The sequence below is a fragment of the Rhea americana genome, unplaced genomic scaffold, assembly GCF_003343005.1.
Source record: "Rhea americana isolate MKP2758 unplaced genomic scaffold, rheAme1 scaffold_59, whole genome shotgun sequence".
Taxonomy (NCBI): domain Eukaryota; kingdom Metazoa; phylum Chordata; class Aves; order Rheiformes; family Rheidae; genus Rhea; species Rhea americana.
The window spans coordinates 3,355,774-3,372,866 of NW_028186745.1; the positions used below are offsets into that span (position 1 = coordinate 3,355,774).

Consider the following 17,093-nt stretch of genomic DNA (forward strand, 5'->3'; position numbering starts at 1 on the left):
ACTTAGCTTATGTAGTAGCTTATGATTGCCAACTCCCCACCACCACCATGTAGAGCTCTTTTTCTCGTCTGCCTAGCAAGCAACCTGACTTAATACATCAGACAAAAAGGGAGGAGTTTCAGATTCTTACCTCTCTCAAAGTGGCTACAGTGTGAAAGGCTATGGTATTCTCCTACAGCACCATTATTAGTCACTGCTAATATTACTTAAAGTAGTCTTTAAGCTCAGTGCCTTTGACAGGGAAGTAACACTGTAAGACTTGTACAATTTTTCTTTTGAATGATGGTCAAGGTTTGAGTGCATTTTCTCAATGAAGTATAGTTTCTAACATAATTTTTTCCACTGTTTTTGAAACGATTATAATGTTTTAGCTCAGTTTATTAGCCTGTTTTTGAGTCTGGTTATTTTTAAGATGTAAAGCTAATTTAAATTTGAATATTTTCACCTTTTAGCTGACCTGAACAATGTCAGATTTTCGGCTTATAGAACTGCCATGAAACTCCGAAGGCTGCAGAAAGCCCTCTGCTGTAAGTATGTGCCTGTGTATCATCGACTGTAATGAATACTTTATTACCAAAACATAAGCTTATGCTCTCAGAAGCAGAAAAATACCCCCAGAATATTTACCTAGCGTATGAAACCTTTCACCTGCTCCCATCATTTTGCACATTCCTTACAAAATAAAGGCATTAGGCAATCCCAGATCTGTCAGATACAAGATGGAGCCAACAGATCAGAAACAAAGTTAACATTCCCTACATATTTCCTATCTTTACATTCTTTATCCAGATGTTTTCACTATGCTCACTACTAAAGCTGGGTCTTGTTTCAGCCACAACTTTACAGCTCAGCAACAAATGAGATTGTACTATATTGAGATCAGTGAGAGTTCTGATTAAATAATAGTTTCACATCTTAAATAGTATAGTTAACAGTTGGTTAAGTTGAATCTTGAACCCTAAGGGGTTGTTGCCTTTAAGTGAGATCATTAGAAAAAACATTTACCTTCCTTTTTCCACAATTAAAATAGTGTGTTCAAAAATTCCTTTGTCAGTCATAGATTAGTGATGTACATGTTGTAACATTTTCTCTCAACTGTGTTATGATATTCTACCTGTCATTTTAGTTACATTTGCTCTTTAGCTTATTGAAACTTGATAGCTAAATAATTTGCTCATAGTTTCTTGGTGGGCCAGTTAGTTACGAAACTAAACAGTTCATTAGGTGGTACCATTTGGAGGGTAATTAATATATTTTAATATTCACTATTTGGAGTTTAATTGTAGGGTTAAGATTCTGAGATAGCAGTTTAGGCATTTGCAACTATTTTATTTCAAGTTGAGATTTGCGCTCACATGCTTTCTGGAACTGTGTCAGACTTCAGTATTTTTAAGAATGTTTGCTCATGGGCTTAAAAGGATGGGTGAATTCCACTAATGAATAGACTTAATCTCTGGCTGTCCCACATTTATTAAAAAAAAAAAAAAGGTGAAAATTCTTGTAACATAATAAAAGATATCAATAAGAATTGGAAATTACTACACGCAGTGTTTTCAAACATAATTTTGTCTATTTGTCAACATTAATGCAATGATAAAGAGTGAATTTTGATAGCTGATGATCAGAAATAAACATCTTTTCATGACATAGAACTCCTCCCACAATCATTGTGGAAAGAGAGTGAAGAGAAATTAGAATGGTATGCAGCATACAAGCTTTCATGATCAGTGCAGCACAGAAGTAATGGACTAAAATTTTTAAATGATAGGTTTCTTTTAGCTGACAGTGCACAAGTGTAACTGATAGGCTTTTATGACTAAAGGTGAGGACCCTAAAATACTTTGCATCCCATTTTATCCCTGATTGTACTGCTGCATAATTCTGCAATTATCTTGGACTATATAATGTAGAATTGATAATTATCCACTGAAATCTATTGTCTCTCACTGGCTTTCAAGATTACGGTTAGGTGGATTTTCTGAGAATGAATGTTTTCAGAAACATGCAGTGGCACTTACACTGAATACTTTAGCACATTCTTCATACTTGTTTGTATCTAAGGCAAAGTATTTAAGGAATTTGATTAATAGTCTGCTCTTACAAAGATTTTCACTTGGAGACACCATCATTGTATTTGTGTATTCTGTGATTTCAGTGTCATTTGTGAACTCAAGTTTAATTAGGTTTAAAAAAGTCATTACTGAATTCTTCAGTTTGATATTAAAAGAAATAGAGCACAGTATTAGGTCTCAAGGCTCTTACATTATAACAAACAAGACCCTGAATTCAAGCTGAAATAGTTGCTGCTATCAGCTCTTAGTTTTTATTTCATCTTTAAAATCGTCATAAAAAAAAATACGAAAAGCTTAATAATATTGTCATCTGAGGAGTTTTTTCAAACTCCAAAGGTATCTACACAACAGAAGGCCTTTACTTTGACTGTAGTACAAGAATAAGTATTTTAAGTTCATAAATCAACCTGATAATATTAAGACATTAGGACATTAAACCTAATGAAAAATACAGAAAATGATAATCCTTAACAAATAAGTGATTGTGTGTATTGCGTTACCTTATGAAAATCTAGTGTGTCACTCTGTCATCCCAGCCTTCCAAATATCTATGGGCATGCCAAGTCTAACTATTACACCATTTGTTTAAATGTATGGTTTCCTTTGATAATCACATCAGAGCATGTTGACTTTCTATTTTTGCTGCTTTTAAAAGATCTGATCTCTAAGTGCAAACCACATCTGAACATTGTGATATCAGTAAAATGGGATATATTCACAAACTTTTACTGGAGTTGCAGCAAAAGAAAATATTCAACAATTTCTCTGTTAGTTTTTTTTGTTATTTTATACAGACTACATTAAATAGTTTTTAATGTATCAGCCAACAGCATCAAGTTACGGAAGAGAGGAGCTTACATTCTGGGAGCACCATTAATGTTTTTTATCACCAGCCGTATGTTCAGTTTTGCCTAAGTTTAGTATACGACCTCCATAGCATATTTTCTCTTGCCTGATAATTGTCATTTTTATCCTTCAATTGGATAGTGATTCAGGGTCATTTTTTATAGTTTTTCTGTTTTCTAGACACAGATTGGCCTAGATACAGATGTTCTAACACTTTTTCTTTTCCCTTAGAGGCCAAAGAAATATTTACATAAATGACTTGCATTTCAAAATAGCGTAGGTGTTTCTGCTTACACAAATTTTGAAGTCAATTTCAGAATTTAAATAGAAAAAGAACACAAGTGTGACAAAGAACCTGTAGAAAGTTCAAAGCATAAAATGGTATGGTTTATTTTAATTAAAGCTTTACAAATCACTGCGTGGCTATGAATTTACAATTCTTTAATATGTATCTGACTTGGTGGGTTTCTCTTTGAAAAGGCTGTCATTCATGGGACCTCCATATGTGCTTCCAAGAAATAAATATACTATTCCTGGTTCTAGGAGAGGCCTCCAATACATTCCTTTTAACTTTATGGTGAAGAACCAGGAGGAACTGAAGTTGGTGAAGGCCAAAGCCATTCTCCTCCCTATAAAAAGAAGTTCCCTATAGCAGAACTTAGTGGCAAACACCTTGTGCTTGTTGTTAGATGAACATGTATCAATAATTTAAAGATAGGACAGCAGGTTGGTTAAGAGCAGGGGTAAAGGCTTTTCAGAAGATGTTTCTAATTCGTGTGAAAAGCTTTCACAAAATGGAATGACCTGTGTTTAGCTGTAGTTGCATGTATAATTAAACTGCCATCCAGATGCCTGAGGGGCTCATTTAATTACCATTGATTCATTGTCTCAAAGGAACTGAGAGTTCAGCCTAAAGCTCTGAGTTAAAGGTGTTGTGAAGGCAGTACTATGTTTCAAATTTGGCTAATAAACTGTTATTAGAAGAGCATTGTTCTATGACACTTTGGAATGAGGCTGCTAACTATGCTCTTGTTGGATGTACCTAGTAAATGAAACATAATATTAAAAAAGAAGCTTTTAAAATAAATACCTATATGCTGACGTGAAAAAAAAAATTCTAATAATACTCTCCACTAAACAACACATACTAAGTTAAATCACTGATATAATAATAGGGATAGCATTTCAAGCTTTCCTTATTTGCTCTAGAAGTGGGTTGTTTGGGCATATAGGATGAAATTTTTTAGAAGTGCTTAAGGGATTTATTGGCACAAGTCCCTACTGATTTTCAATGGAATTTATGTTCCTGAAATTCTTTTGGAACTTGTGAAATCCCAGCATAATGTCATGGAGTACTATCCAGCAGTGAAGTGTGCAGCTGAAGTGTTTTTCCTCTCTATTAAGACACAAAAGGGGCAATTTAATTCTTGATAATGTTCTAGGGTACTCAGGTGTGGATTTGGCAAATGTGTCCTTTAGCTGGTTATAGCTCTGAAAGCTTCCTCTATGGAGTTTTGCATTTAGCCTCTGCAAACTTTTGTGACACTACGAAGAGACGTTGCTTACCAGGGCTCAGTAAAACACAATGTAATTCTAATGTTACTCCAACAGCATCTGGATTTTAATCCCCCTATTGCTCACTTCCTAGAAATTCCATGGAGCAAAGTTAGAACAGTTTACATATGGCAGCAGGAAGATCTGCATAGGTAGTCTTTCTGTTTTGTTTTGATTTCAGTTTTACTTTATAAACCAACATCTCATTGCTTTCTGATTTGGTCTCTTCTGAAGTGTTTAACTTTAACTGCTGTTAAGTATATAATTGCAAAGTTCTTTGATGGTAGTAGGATTTGTATGCACAGATTAATTACACAGTTGATTAAGTGTTTTACCATGGACATCCAGGTTTCAAAATATGTTTGACTTGAATTAGAATGAAAATCAAGATTTTAAATATCCATGAAAGAAAATTCTGTTGTATGTTGACTGAAAAATTTTAAATTTGTCTTACTCCGTAATGCCACAGAGATATTCCTAAGTGTAAATGCTCTCTGAAATTAAAAATAGATCATAAGTCATTTAACATTCTGGAATCTTAGTTTTGCTGTTCTCACTAGAGAAAAATTAACAGGTTAATCTCAATTCAGTTGTGATTTGTTTGCATATTCCTTGTGGAATTTGGTTCGGTTAAGATTGCTTGACTTCTGTTCGAAATGAATGGCACTTCTCATAAGAGTTGATGGCATGTACCGTGCTTAGGGCACATTCAGTGAATGCAATAGTCAAATATTATTCCATCTGTAGGCATATAAAACATGAAATATTTAATTTTTACTTATGTGGTAATTTAAGTAATATTTCCATAGAACTCAATAGCATAATGGGTACTTTACAGCTAAAAATGAAACAGGTCTCTGATTTATAAACATTGCCATCTGAGACCACAGCTGAATAAACAGTGCACCCGCAGGAGTCTTGAAGCCACTCTTGCAAATGACTGTCAGAGAGCATATAATGGTGTTGGCCAGTTATGCAAGCCAAGCAAATTGCTATAACTATATTTACTTTTTAGGTACAGGTAATATAAATACTGTTGTTCTGCAACCTTTGTTTAACAGTGGATCTCCTGAGTCTGTCTGCTGCATGTGATGCCTTGGACCAGCACAACCTCAAACAAAATGACCAGCCGATGGATATTCTACAGATCATTAACTGCTTGACCACTATTTATGATCGACTAGAACAAGAGCACAATAACCTGGTCAATGTTCCTCTTTGCGTGGACATGTGCCTCAACTGGCTGCTGAATGTCTATGACACGTATGTATGGGTACTCTAAAGATACTGCTCTGAAAAACTTTTCCAATAGTACAAGGGGAAGGGGTAACAGGTAATGAGCTGTTCTTTTTTTATTACAGCATGAATGGCTTGGAGCTGAAAAGCCAGTAGTTGAAGTGAAAATTTAGTAAAACTAGTGGCCTAATGGTTGCATTTAGCTGAATCAGTAGCCTTGGTTAGGCTTACAGTCTTATAATTATTGCACTAAGTAAGGAGAGAACTGGAAAACAGAAGTTTTTAAAGAGTTTTGTATTCAGAGCATTCCAGTGCTGTATCTCATCATTACATCAGCTTGCTTGAATTTTTGTGCTAGTATACATTCATCTGAAGAAAGTAAGAGAATTTTCAAGAAGCAGCAATATAAACAGACTGTCTGTGTGTCGGTACTTCTGGTTGTTAAACCTGTTCAGAATTATCCATTTTTTATAGCTTTCCATTTACATTCTTTGTTCAAAGTTGAAAGAGGCTCATCTGTAATATGTTTGCAAGGCTTAGCAGTCAGTTGATCTGAGAAACTTTTCTCAAAAATTTAATTTTAAAAAGGTTACCTGTAGGTATGAAAACAATGGAGTAAATTTACCTTAAGAAAATCTATGGACTTTCCTACTTAGTGACTTGATGCTGCTGCTCATAATGCATAGACCACTTCTAGCACGTCTTATATGTTAATTTTGGAATCAGCTCTTTTATTTTATTTTATTTTTTTTTTTGAGTTTAGCGGAGGGGGAAAAATGTTGTCAGTGAGAGTCCTTATTTGATTGCTTAAGGTTTTTCCAGCTGTCTTCAGCCAGAGATGCTCATTGCCACAGCAGAATAATCATTTATGTATAGAAATGGAAGGACATAGGGCAATTACTATATTTTCACTGACATTTTGAACTGCACTGAAGTAAAGTTGTGTAACATGTTTTTTCCATCCACTGTTTATCACAGTACTGAAGTTTGGATGATTACCTGCAGAAAAACTGCAGATTTTTACACAATCTCTTCCTGCAGGATAACCCTCTGATAAGAAAGTTTCTTCTACCATCACTTGCAGCAGCTGTAGAATCCTGCAAAGCAGATTGCACAAATCACACTACATTTTTGTGTAGTAGGGAATGGAGCTGTATTCATTTATCAGCCTGATTATATTTCATTAATTTGCTTTGGCTTTCACAGAGCTCAGATCCAGTTTTATCTTATCTTAAAATATAAATAAGATATAAATGAAGATATCCACTCAGTGGAAAAATAACAACAAAAAGACCATGCTAGATACATTATTCCAGATCAGTCACATCAGTGGCAGAGAAGGAAATAAAAATCATTCCACAGGCTGCTCCTAAGCAAGGCCATTCAGCTCATATTTTCTACGTCCAGTTTAAATTTCTTTATGTTGCTCTGTGCTGAAAAGTACATCATTAGAAATTATAATTAGCTGCCCCCAGGCAATCGCCTGGGTATGGTAGGGAGCTATGTATTGCAGGACTTGATGAAACATGGTGTTTTATGTGTTGGGGAAGCTCGTAGGTATTTTGTTGAAATTCAAGTTTGAATTCTGCTGGTAAGAAAGAAGATCTTACATTTACATGTGTTTAGTTTTTGTTGTAAACTTAATAGACAAAGATCAAGCTAAGTGCATAGCAGTATTGAAGACATTTAATTAAAAGTACTGAATTTTTGCTTTTCTTATAATTGAAAACTGTCATTTGTTAAGATACTAATCGAATTCACAGTCAATGGCTGATCTAATTATGAGCACAGCGGTGCAAATCCAGAACATTTCAGAGTTGTTTTAATTGATCAGTCACTCATGCTTATTTGCAGTAGTACACTAAATTACTGGCTTGACTTGGGAGGAGAGTATAGTGAACTGAACAACTCATGATTTGTGCAGGTTCCAATTAAATATGCCTTTCAGGGAAATAATTCTACATTCATCTCCTGTATAATTTGCATGAGTCTAGTATTCATCAGCAGGAGTTTCTCATGGCACAGATAATAATTAATTTGGAAAAGGTTTGAGGGAGAGAAGTAAGGATAAAAGAATAAGGAGCAGAGGGTGAAAAGCAGAAGAAAGCAACAAGTTGTTATTCACAATTAAAAACACAAGCTTCTTTAACAGAAGGATGCAAATTCTAAATTCTGCTTTGTCCACCRGTTTCCTTATTTTCCAGGGATCATAGGTGTTGCAGAAGATATATATGCGCAGATGAACACAGTTGACTTCTGTAGACACTTTCATAGGATGATACTTTCATAGTATTAAAAAGAAAACCCATGTGTTAACCTAATAATGCAGCCTAATGCATGAATGTGACATGCCTATACGTGCTTTAGCTTATTTCCTATGGAGTTCTTACTGGTGACACCACAAAATGATTGATAAGGCTCTGCTTTAAAAAGGCATTTGTTAGACATTAGCTTCCTATGCTTTATACATCTCATTTGCAGTAGATATCATACATTTGGAATGCTATCAAGAAATAAAAGTCTTAGGGGAAGTCAGCAATGAAAGTAAATTGAACCAAACCTGAGTGCTGAGAGAAGATCTGAAGGTTTGTCACTGCATTGCCTACAGTATCCAGGATGATATTCTTATCACAGTCACATTGCAAATCAATGGTAGTATCACAGTCACATTACAAAGCAGTAGTAATTTTGAAAGGAGGACTGACTAGAGAGACAGTACATGAACAGATGTACAGTTACCTACTAGGCCGTTTAAAATACTTTGAAAGAGTTTTGACTGTTATGAAGAGGAGATCAGAAGCCACAATGTGTAATTAATGACATAATAAATTCTGCAGTCTGTCTCAGTTCTTCTTGTTTGTTGTCAGGCTTAATCATTCACCTGCGCATCTGCTTGTACAGACCACTGTTCTGTGCCTAGCTACATACTGCCATCTCATACGAGTCAGGGAAGGCTGACAGACAGTAAGCAAAGACTTTTCTAGAAAATGACCACCACATCTCATTTCTAAATAAAGTGAAGTTAAATTGTCTTTGGCAAAAGGAATGATTTCCTGTCTTATTAGAGCCCTCATCTTCTCTGTGAAGGGCTCAGTAACAATTAAGAGAGTAGATGTTTTCAGGTAATTATAGGGCAAAGATTCTTTACCCTTGCTTTTGTCATAAAAAAGGACAGGCGTAATTATTTCTGAATGCGACCATTTCTAGTTGAATTGATACAACTGCACAATTCAATTCAACTATGCCTGTGGAAACGCAACCGTGTTTTGTATTTCATTTCTAATTTACATGGTAACAGGCCAATATGTGCTATGCAAAATTATTTTTAGTGTGACTTTAATAATGGCTATAGTAATGTTAAACTTTGTTATAGTAAGCAAATTATGACATAACAAGTATTATATTATTAGCCCTTTTTTTTTCATTAGGGGTCGAACAGGAAGGATCCGTGTCTTATCTTTCAAAACTGGTGTTGTATCCCTGTGTAAAGCACATCTGGAAGATAAGTACCGATGTAAGTAGTGTCATTTTTTGATTTTGTAATTTGTTTATTTTCTGTTTGCATTTCTCCTATTCACTACATAAACATTTAAATAGCATACAGAGAGATTTTCTTGGATGGTCTAGATTCACAGTGTGTTAATTTGTTCCACATTGTATTTTTAAACTGTTTATTTGGTGTAGCTTTAGGCAGATGCTAAAGCACATCTACATAGAGAAAAATGCATGCCCACATATTTGATTGGACAAATTGAAACACTGAGCATTTTCCACAGAAAGGTATTAAAACACTTCTGCTGAACAAAGCGTAGAGAATGTATAAACAATAAGATGAAGATTCAATCAGAAAACAATGTTGATCTACAGAACATCATTTCACCATTTTAAAATACATTATCTCTTTAAAATGATTTTTACAGTGGGGATAGATCCTTATTATGTACATTATGTTTAAACAGAGTTCCTTTCTTTAAAGGTATGCAGCACGTTGGGGTTTTTCTTTTGTTTTAATTCTGTAACTTCAGGTTCGTATATTTGTGTGTGTGTGTGTGTATATCCATATAATATTCTGCATATTTTAATGGACCAAGTCCTGAAATATTTGGAAAGAGAAGTTAGTATATGTTTCAGTTGGCTAATGAATGAATGAGTTCGCAGTGAGGCTAGAGCCTGGAAAAGATCTGCAGATAGGTAATTTCCAAGGGTAACTTTGGTCAAATTAAATCGTATCACTTCAAAAAAACAACAACAAAAAAACCCCTTCAGGATTTGACCCAGTATCAGCTTTTCATTTATTGTTATTTTGTTGCTTTACTACTGAAAGTTGAAGAAAGCTGAAGAAGAAAACAGTTATTATAGAGTCTGTACATAAGACTGTAGAATCAGATCAGATTATAGAAATCAGTATGAATATCACAGTTTAGATCTTTCGATGTTTCCATGTGTTTTTTGTGGAAAAAGTATTTTGGAAAATTTTTTAAATTTACAAAAAAATTATTTGATACAACTATATAGATATTCTTAAAGAAATTAATGAAAATGATACTTCCTGAGGATTTTAAGTTATTATGAAAAATGTTTGTTCATATTATTAGAATATCCTGTAGAGTATACACATCGAGGTGTATAATCCCCTTTTAACATTGTAGAGCATTCTTAATAGCTTAATGATGGATAAATTGAAAGCTGAATAATTTGTGGTAGAGGAAGGAATTTTCTCTGCCACACTGTGCTCTGGCTCTGCCATCTGCACCAAAGTCCTACTGCTCTTGGAGTGATACTGTTGCTGCATGCATCTGATGCAATCCCACCCTTTAAATTCTTTCCCCTCTCATCTCTCCAGCACAGCAGAGTTGGTTCTGATACAGCAAAATTTTTCAGAATTGCAGAAGCAATGGAAGGATTTTTCCCAAAATTATGTATTATAAGCACAGACTTGACAGGAGTGAAACTCTTGTGATTTAAAAGTAGTCCTTTCTCTATCTGTTCCTTTGTTCCTTCTACAGACACATCGAAAACGGATGTCAAAGTTAGGCTAGGAAATCTCAAACAGTGCTGGAGCAACTATATAACTGTATCCCAGTTACAGGGTGAAATATTAAGAAGACTCCAAAAAAAAAGCGTACTATTTTTATGCTTTTTCTTTTCTTTTTATGCTATTTTTCTTCTCTCTCTCTCTTTTTTTTCTTTTTTTAAAAACTCTTTTTGAAAAGTAAGCAGAATTTATTCAGGTCATATTCATCAATGGAGATATTACCAAATAAATATTTCAGTTAATACTAACCTGATTTTTCTTATTATTACAAACTCTAAAAACTTCCTCAATGTATGTAGTATAACTAATTCCCACCAAATTAAACTGAGTTTATGGAAGGATGATGAAAGTCCTGTAAGGATTCTTTCCTAGAATGGTATAATAATAGAACATGATTTAAAATGATGTTCATCTCAAAATGAAAACTTAATATGATATTAGCATCCCCAATGTATAGCAGGCTCTATAATATTGTAATGTTTTTCTATCATTTTAGAAATAGTCCTGAATTTAAATGTTATATAACTAATGTTATATAAAAGTTAGGGAACTCTTGTTTTTCAGATCACTCATCATCTGAAGGAGAACTGGTTCTCTGAGTTGTATATTTATAGTGAAGAATTGAAAAACTAGTGTATATTGTATGAGATTGTTTTACTGATAAACTATTTTTAAAACATTTACATTGCTGTGGATCAAAGATCCTGCTGTTTAGATAATCATATTACAGAATCATAGCTGTTATCATCAGTAATGCSAAATGCGTTATGTTAGAACGGTCTTTCTTCACAGATACAAGCCTATAATGTAATGAACAGTAGACTGCGTCTGTGTTTGTAGAAAGAGAGGCAGCCAAACTGAGGAGGCATTTATGTTCTTGTCCATCAAGGCTATTTACTGCACTTGCGAGCCTTTGAAATGAAGTAAATCTGCAATGTTTGCTATATCCCACTTCTCATGCTTTAACACCAGTGCCCTTTTTGTTTCCCCAGACCTGTTCAAGCAAGTGGCAAGCTCCACGGGCTTCTGCGACCAGCGCCGGCTGGGGCTCCTCCTGCACGACTCCATTCAGATCCCCCGACAGCTGGGAGAAGTGGCCTCCTTTGGAGGCAGCAATATTGAGCCAAGTGTCCGAAGCTGCTTCCAGTTTGTAAGTTTGTGTTTGCTCAATTTCAACTTTCTGCTTTGTATTTTCTTTTAGTCCAGCCTTTCCATTTCTAAAAGGATTGAAAATACGGAAGCAGGACTGGGGTTCTGAGGGTTGCTTAGTGGATGTTTTCTCTGATATATTAACTGTTTTCTTCGCAAAATGTATTTGAATTAGTCTGTTTGTTTGTAGGCCCCATCTTCACTAGAAATGTGGCAGTGATAGAAATAGTTACCAGGAAGGCCTGTAGTGTAACTGAACCCTACAAGCAGGTTAAGTCTTTAGTTGTGGCAATTTCAGGTTTTACACTTACCTACTGCCAGCAGCAGATCACTCTTTATTTCCTACCATGTAGATGAACAGAAGTAGTTAATCTAAATATTTTGCATGTGCATACCAATGCAAGCCAGGTGCCCAAAAGAGTGATAATACTAAYGCTGACACTACAGTTTAGTCCTGCTTTTAAGGGGTGACAGCACCTGATGAGTTTCATTGTTTGAATGGGTAAGGCCATTTTTCCTTAAATAGCACTAAAAGAATTTCTGTCCTATCTGTTGAGGAATATGCAGTGAAGTCTAGGTGCTTTTTCAATTTTGTAAACTGTTTAATTTGAAGAGGAAGAGATTAAGGGAATTATTCATCTTTCCCCTAAGAAACAGCAAAATGCAAAAGATAATTGCGCAAGGAAGAGGTAGTCAGCTGCTCGTTGTGTGATGGGGGGGAGCTAATGTATTATCTGGGATAAGTCTCAGTACATCTTCTGCATTACAATTGAAGAGTAGGTGGTCTTAAGTACCCCTGTTTCTCAGTCTTCTAACTGTCCCCCTCATTATTTTTTTTTCCCTTTTTTTTTTTTTTTTTTTTTTTTTTTTTTTTTTTTTTTTTTTTTTTTTTTTTTTTTTTTTTTGCCTCCTGCTCAAGTTTCATTATGTAGCAGTTTGGGTTCTGTAATAAGCAAAGCATAGCAACTGTTTTCAATGAATATCAATGTTTGGAAGTAATCTTCAATGATAGTGTATAAAGAGAATCTAATTCTAAAATGACTACAAATGTTGAGTTGTGATTAGGCATTTTTCTTTTCTATGATTTTTAACTCCTTTTGTCAGATCAGTGCTACAAGATTTGTATTTTCCCACTTCATCCGTGTCTTAACCTTCCATAATTCTGATCTGCCTTTCTCATTTCCAAATTAATGCTTTATAGGGCCATATATCCAATGGGTACAAGGCTGATAAACTGCACAGTAACTCTGATAGCTAGGCTAGACCCTGCTGTGGCTTTCAGAGACTTGTAAAACATTCCATGTTGAACTTTTAAGTGAGACCAACACAGAATGATGCTACAACTACTCCACAATCTGAGCTTGTATGTCAAAAGGTGGCTTGTGCAAATGACTTTTTTATGAATTAAGGAGTCTCTGGATCCCATAATTTTCCTTTTCCTAAGTGAACAGCAACAGCAGTTACAAAACTGTATTGAAAAATTATGATGAAAGTGACCTTGGAATATTAAAAAAAAATGTTTTTGGAAAAAACGACAGGCATTCTGTGTGTTTATACTAGAAAAAAAATTCACATAGGTGAAGCACAAAAACGATTTTTATGAAATGTAAGACTTGGAATAAATGGTTATTTGAATTCAGTGAGGTAGCAAAATTATCTTGTAACAGATAAAGAAATTCCAACAAGCTGAATGCTATATTGCATCCAGGTATCATCAGAGTGGGAGGATTGTTTCTGACCTAGATCCCAATAGAAAAGAGAATCCCTTAGGAAGGCTAGAACAGGAATGGGAGGCTCAGGTGAGGAGGGAAAATATGGGGGAGTGAGGGAACATAGCAGTGACAGGTGGAGTCCTAGGGTGAGGAGCAGAAATTTCGACTTGGGCCATACCTTTTGGGGGGGGGAAGAAGGAACAAGGAAGCCGAAAAGTAAGGGCCTGTGGGGAAAGCCTGCCATAAGTGAATGAGAACAATAGTAAGAGTAATCACAGAAATAATAGTGACGAAGGAAACAAAAAGGTGGGTGCAAGGAGATAGGAGGGGAAGGAGCAACCAAAGTTGGAGACAGTAGAGAAATGAGATATTTCCAGGAGATAGGGAAAGATGAAGCACAAAGATCCTTCCAGTGTGAGAGGCACTGCACAAGACCCTGCTGTGCGTAGGACACCAAGAGGCCTTAGAGACTGCTGGACTGCCTCCCCTAGGGCACCCTGAGCTTGGCCTGTGAATGTACAGGGTGCCACCTTGCTTTTTTTTTTTTCCTCATTTCCTCTTTTGTTGAGATACACTTCACTCCCTGCATTATAAAGGGAGAAACAACACAGTGAAAAAATAGGCAGAGCTTTTCCTTGTCCATAGCTTTTCATACCTATCTCCTTTTTTTTATTTCTAACCTGATTGTAGGCCTGCTGAAACCTATAAAAGCTCTTTGAGGTGCTTTTGGTGTTTAATTCCATGTCTGCAACACTTGACTCCATAGTGCTTTCTCATACTCCTAGTTACCATCTTTTTTTATTGAAGTGAAATAATTTAATTTTAAGAACAGTGGGGGAATTTACAGTTTATATTATTATGTCCAAACTAAGTTAAGTCTTTCTTTGTGCACCTACAGTGAAAGCACCACTGCTTTCAGATTTCTTGTTTTCTTCTGGTGTTGATAAGCTAGTAACAACTTGCAGCCATGTCAGAGTCTGCAACAAATGCCTGCTTCAGAAATCATTCCCCCAGCCCCCTTAGGTTAGGTGCCCTGGCAACAGCCTTGTCTGTCATGCACAGCAGCAGAAAAAAGGGGATGTTTACTGTTCTAGGAGATAACAGGGGAAATCTCTCCTGGTTTTTGTTTGAAGTACAGGTCCTTGGGAACGGTGGGGGAGGGCAGCCTTGTTCTGTCAATATGCGTGTGTTCCCGGCACTGCTCTGTGTAACAGCCTGGGAAAACGGCAGTAAAATACAGCTCCTACAAGCACATTCTTTGTCCAGAGGATTGAGTCCCTTTACTTCAGGCTGCTGCTTTCCTTTAACTTTTCTTCCCACTAGTGTTGACGCTTATTTATGCTGGGTTTCTTTCTGCAAAGAAAGGTACTAATATCAACTGTAGAGAGCAAAAGGGTATTATGGAACTCACAGTATCTTTCCCACCGAGAGAAGAGGTAATTCATGTTTTGAGACTTAAANAAAAAAAAAAAAAAAAAAAAAAAAAAAAAAAAAAACCTCATGTGACAGCAAAGAGTTTGATCTAATGACCATCTGAAGACTCTATAGTTCAGTCTGCATTATTTTCATATGCGATCTATAGATCAGTGAAAAATTGAGTGAATTCAGTGCAGGGATATCTATTTAATCACAAATTGTTAACATGCTTTCTTTGCATAATATAGGCAGGACATAAGTACAATATTTACATGACTGTCTTAYGGTTTTATGTGACATTTTAAGAAGTGAGAGCAAAAACAGAGAGAGTTCAGCTCATATGAAAATGTTTGTTACTCTTTCCCAATAAAATGTTGATTATTTGGTTCCTTGTTATAAACTACTTTAAGTATATTTTTTTTYCTGAAACTGTACCTGAGGTAGAGTACTTTATATGAAAAATAGTACATATGAAACCAAGAATCAGTAAAATGCATAGTTATTTCATATCTACATTTAAGACCTTATTTCTTTTCATTTTCAAAGAGGAAAGTATTTTAATTTTGTGTTATACAGGCTTCATTTCTAGGTTTGTACCGATCAGCGAACAAGAAAGATCAGCAGTAGAGAGCATTGGTTTGACCAACTGCTTAAATGTGCATCCAAATCCAGTGTATTTACTCAGGCAAACACATCCAAAATAGGGGTCTGTAAACTTTTTTTTGTTGTTGTTTTTGTTTAGGTGGTCCCTGGACTAGGACTTAACTTTGGCCATAAATGCAGTATTTTTATTTGGTTGGGCAGTTGTTTTGAGGGAGAGAGTTGGAGGGTTTTGTTGGCTTGTTTTTTGAACAGGTAGGAAATATTAATACTTTATATAATGACTGTAGTTATTGATAGATACAGCTCTATATCTGTATGAAAATAATGTGCACATACAGTGGTGGTGGTAAGACACTCAGTCTCTTTTTGCTTTTGAGAGCTCCAGACAGCCCTTGTTTCTATTCATAGGATATTTCTTTTGCTTCTGGCTCTGACTCAGGAGAAATGGCCAAAGGGGAACTTGCAAATTCTTCCTCAAGCTGCTCTACTGTAAATGTCATAAAACAACACTTCTCTGGTCTTACTTCAGTAGGATTTTGTGAGCATGTACCTGACTTTGGGGGGCATTCTTGAAGAGTTCTACAACTGAACTGGTTTAAAGAGCTACTTTGAAATAATTCAGGATATAGTGGGTGGGGAGGGGAGGAGAAGACTGTGTTTTTCAAGTAGTGACAATATAGTACTGTGCAATAAATCAGTCCTGAGTTCACTTATTTTATTAGTCATTGCCAGAGCACTAAAACCTTTGACTTGAACAGTGCAAGTGTAATGCAAGGGATCAAAGTAATGATCTTAGGCATTTGCTCCAAGAGTCAAGGCAGATTTAAGTGATTTGTATCATATAAAGTTACCTTTATAGTAATTCTGTCTTTGCTGACCATGAAACAGCACGTGCTGTGGAAACTGAATTACTGACTGTTGTCTTCTTACTAGCTAGCAATGGGGAGAACATAAATGTATTGGGGAAATCATCGAAGAATGGAAGACAAGGTACAAGAGGGTTTGACCTAGGTATGGGGAGGCAGGGCTTCTACTCATGGCATGCTTTGTACTTTTAAACTTTAGCAACTCACAAGCATTCTATTCTTCAGTTTGTTTGTCCAAAATAGTATTTATTTAGACTAACATGAAGCTTTCCATCCTGCATGGAAAAGACCATTAAATTAATAATGCTGGTTTATTTGCAGTTTCTTACACTGCAGCTCTACAGAGCATAGCTCATCAAAAATTTTACCAGAAATTTGTGCTATATTGCCTTGTCCAAAAATGTATTACATCAAGACTGTAGTTTGCAGCATATTTCATGTTCTGGGTAGATAAAGTTTGTACAGCACAGAATATTTTAAAAAATACTAGCTGGAAGAAGAGGAAAAAAAACAGAAAAATTAAGCTTCCCAGTATTGCATAAAGATGCAAGCAGCACCCAACTTCCCCACTACCCCATTGTTTCTAGAAAATAAATAMTGAAAA

General features: G+C 35.5%; 1 protein-coding gene across 9 annotated transcripts in view; it reads left to right on the top strand.

The window, feature by feature from the left end:
- Nucleotides 1–17,093, top strand: part of DMD (dystrophin) — a 1,137,868-nt gene that overhangs the window by 1,064,626 nt on the left and 56,149 nt on the right. For all 9 annotated transcript variants that reach the window (XM_085319436.1, XM_085319439.1, XM_085319437.1 and 6 more), the window contains 4 exons: nt 453–527; nt 5,534–5,735; nt 9,137–9,222; nt 11,736–11,893. In XM_085319436.1, coding sequence (XP_085175562.1) covers nt 453–527; nt 5,534–5,735; nt 9,137–9,222; nt 11,736–11,893 — 521 coding nt within the window. The remainder of the gene's footprint in view (nt 1–452; nt 528–5,533; nt 5,736–9,136; nt 9,223–11,735; nt 11,894–17,093) is intronic.